Source organism: Wasmannia auropunctata, unplaced genomic scaffold (genome assembly GCF_000956235.1).
Source record: "Wasmannia auropunctata unplaced genomic scaffold, wasmannia.A_1.0 LD336085.1, whole genome shotgun sequence".
Classification (NCBI taxonomy): domain Eukaryota; kingdom Metazoa; phylum Arthropoda; class Insecta; order Hymenoptera; family Formicidae; genus Wasmannia; species Wasmannia auropunctata.
In genome coordinates, this window is record NW_012026805.1 from 2546026 (window position 1) to 2548391 (window position 2366).

General features: G+C 50.1%; 1 protein-coding gene across 1 annotated transcript in view; it reads left to right on the forward strand.

The window, feature by feature from the left end:
• Positions 1-1169: 1169 nt before the first annotated feature.
• LOC105448537 overlaps positions 1170-2366 on the forward strand; it is a 30767-nt gene continuing 29570 nt past the window's right edge. The window contains exons 1-2 of the mRNA XM_011687183.1: positions 1170-1322; positions 1496-1957. Coding sequence (XP_011685485.1) covers positions 1170-1322; positions 1496-1957 — 615 coding nt within the window. The remainder of the gene's footprint in view (positions 1323-1495; positions 1958-2366) is intronic.

Here is a 2366-nt window from a genome sequence, read left to right on the forward strand (position 1 = left end):
CTGATTTCCTCGCGTTCCTTCCGAAGAGAGTCAAGGCGCCTGACTTCTTCCCGTTCCTTGCGAGGAGAGTCAGGGCGCCTGATTTCCTCGCGTTCCTTCTGAAGAGAGTCAGGGCGCCTGACTTCTTTACGTTCCTTGCGAGGAGAGTCAGGGCGCCTGACTTCCACGCGTTCCTTGCGAAGAGAGTCAGGGCGCCTGACTTCTTCACGTTCCTTGCGAGGAGAGCCAGGGCGCCTGGCTTCCTTGCGTCCCTTGCGAAGAAGGTCAGGGCGCCTGACTTCTTCCGATCTCCTGCATACAGCGAAGAGGGCCAAGGCGCCTGGCCTCTTCGCCTCCTGCCCGGTGAGGGCATCCCGTTGGCACCAACACCGTGCGCACAGAGAAGGCCAGGGCGCCTGGCTTCTCCTTTCTGTCGGGCCAGGGCGCCTGGCCGACATAGACCGGCTATCGATTTCGCTGCGCCTAAGTGCCGCTCGGCAACCGACCATCGAGAACATCCGCGCCGTTCCACCGTTACCGACCGAACCGCTCGGAGCACCGGATCTACCGCCGACTGGTCCCGCCGACGTACCGACCGTCTCTCTGACCCTCGGTAAAGAAACGCTAACATGCGTTGGTCATCTCACGATTTCTTGCCTACCTGGCCCGACGAGCATATCCGAGCGCAAGAAAAGCGAACCGTCACATCTTATCGCATCTTGCTTGTCGCATGCCACGTTATCAAAGATAAAGATGGAATTCGGAAGCGCTTCGTTTGGTGGGACGATGTCGCTATTATTGGAGAATGTATAATAGCTGATTTCTTCTATCAAGGTTAATAACTTTTCCAAGTATTGATATTTCGGTTGTTGCAATGATTTTGAGTACACGTACACGTTCTCGAAGCGTACGCCGTGCGGACTCTCCAGCAAGCTTATCAGCACGTTTGTCTTGCCGCAGTTTGATGGGCCACAGATGATACCGCGTATAGAAATCGGTAGCATGTTTCCATGCTTACGTATCTTTTTATCTGACATTAACCTTATCTTATCAACAAAATTTATCACTTTGATCGTCTGCGACTGTCGCACGAACCGCATCTTTTCTGCCCCCACATAATACTCTGAAGAATTTATCGAGAGCGGACCTATTTATAGAAGCGCGTAGCGCGAATGTGCTCAGTTGCCAAAATGTTTCTTATCGTGTCAAATAACAGTGATATTCTCAGTTTAACCAACAAAGAGTTAGAGTATATACCGAAAGTCGTTTTGCTGCGAGAGTTTCCAAACTGTATAAGTAAATTGTGGGACAAATTACCCGAACATATAAAAGCTGATTCGGAAGTTTAACAATATCGTCGGTGTCTGAAACATTACAATCAACCGGGGCAGCAAACACATATTGACGGTCCTGCACCGTTTGTAAAGAATTGCAGCGAATGCCGTCGAGAGGCCGCGGTTTGATAAATCGCGCGATAAATGTGCTTCCTTTTGAATTGCATATCCCCGGATATCAGTTTTGCGGCCCGGGAACGCATTTAGAACAGCGATTGGCTAGAGGTGATCGGAGCATTAATCCGCTGGACGCGGCGTGTCGCGAGCACGACATCGCATATTCGCGGAGCAACGAACTCGCTGAACGGCACGTGGCTGACAACATACTCGTCGCGAAAACGCGAAAACGCATAACCGCGAGAAATTCGACTCTTGGAGAGAGAGCCGCAGACACAGCTGTTTGGGCAGTTATGAAAGCTAAGACGAAATTCGGCATGGGTTTAAAAACGAATAAGAAAAGGAGCAAGCGAATACTTCCGGTAGCTAAACGCGGAGGTATCCTGCCACTCTTGCCATTGTTGGGCGTTGTCGGTTCGTTGGTCGGCGGAGCGGCGGGAGTCGCGAAGGCCGTGAGCGATAACAAAGCCACGCAGCGTCAACTGGAAGAATTGAAACGTCACAATCGCGTCATGGAAGGTCAGAGAGTTTATCTCGCTCCGTATAAGCGCGGCCGAGGCGTCTCGATGCGAAAAAAAAACTCAAGAAAAAAATGTTAAAATTTCCAACAGGCGCAATTACCAACATACAACTGCAACAATTGGTTGAACGTATGCATATTCCATATTTCAGAGGTATTTTAATGCGAACCACTTTACCGACGGGAGGAGTACGTCGAAATGAGAGCGGTATCGTGAATTTGGACAATGCTGAGGGACTCGGTACTCATTGGGTGGCATACGCAAAGAGGGGCAATCGTACTATATATTTCGACAGTTTTGGTAATCTTCGACCGCCGAGAGAATTGGTGCGATATCTACGGAACAACGAGACGCAAATCGAATTCAATCGCGTCTTATCAACGTTACGATCAAAGCAATTGTGGTCAACTGAGTC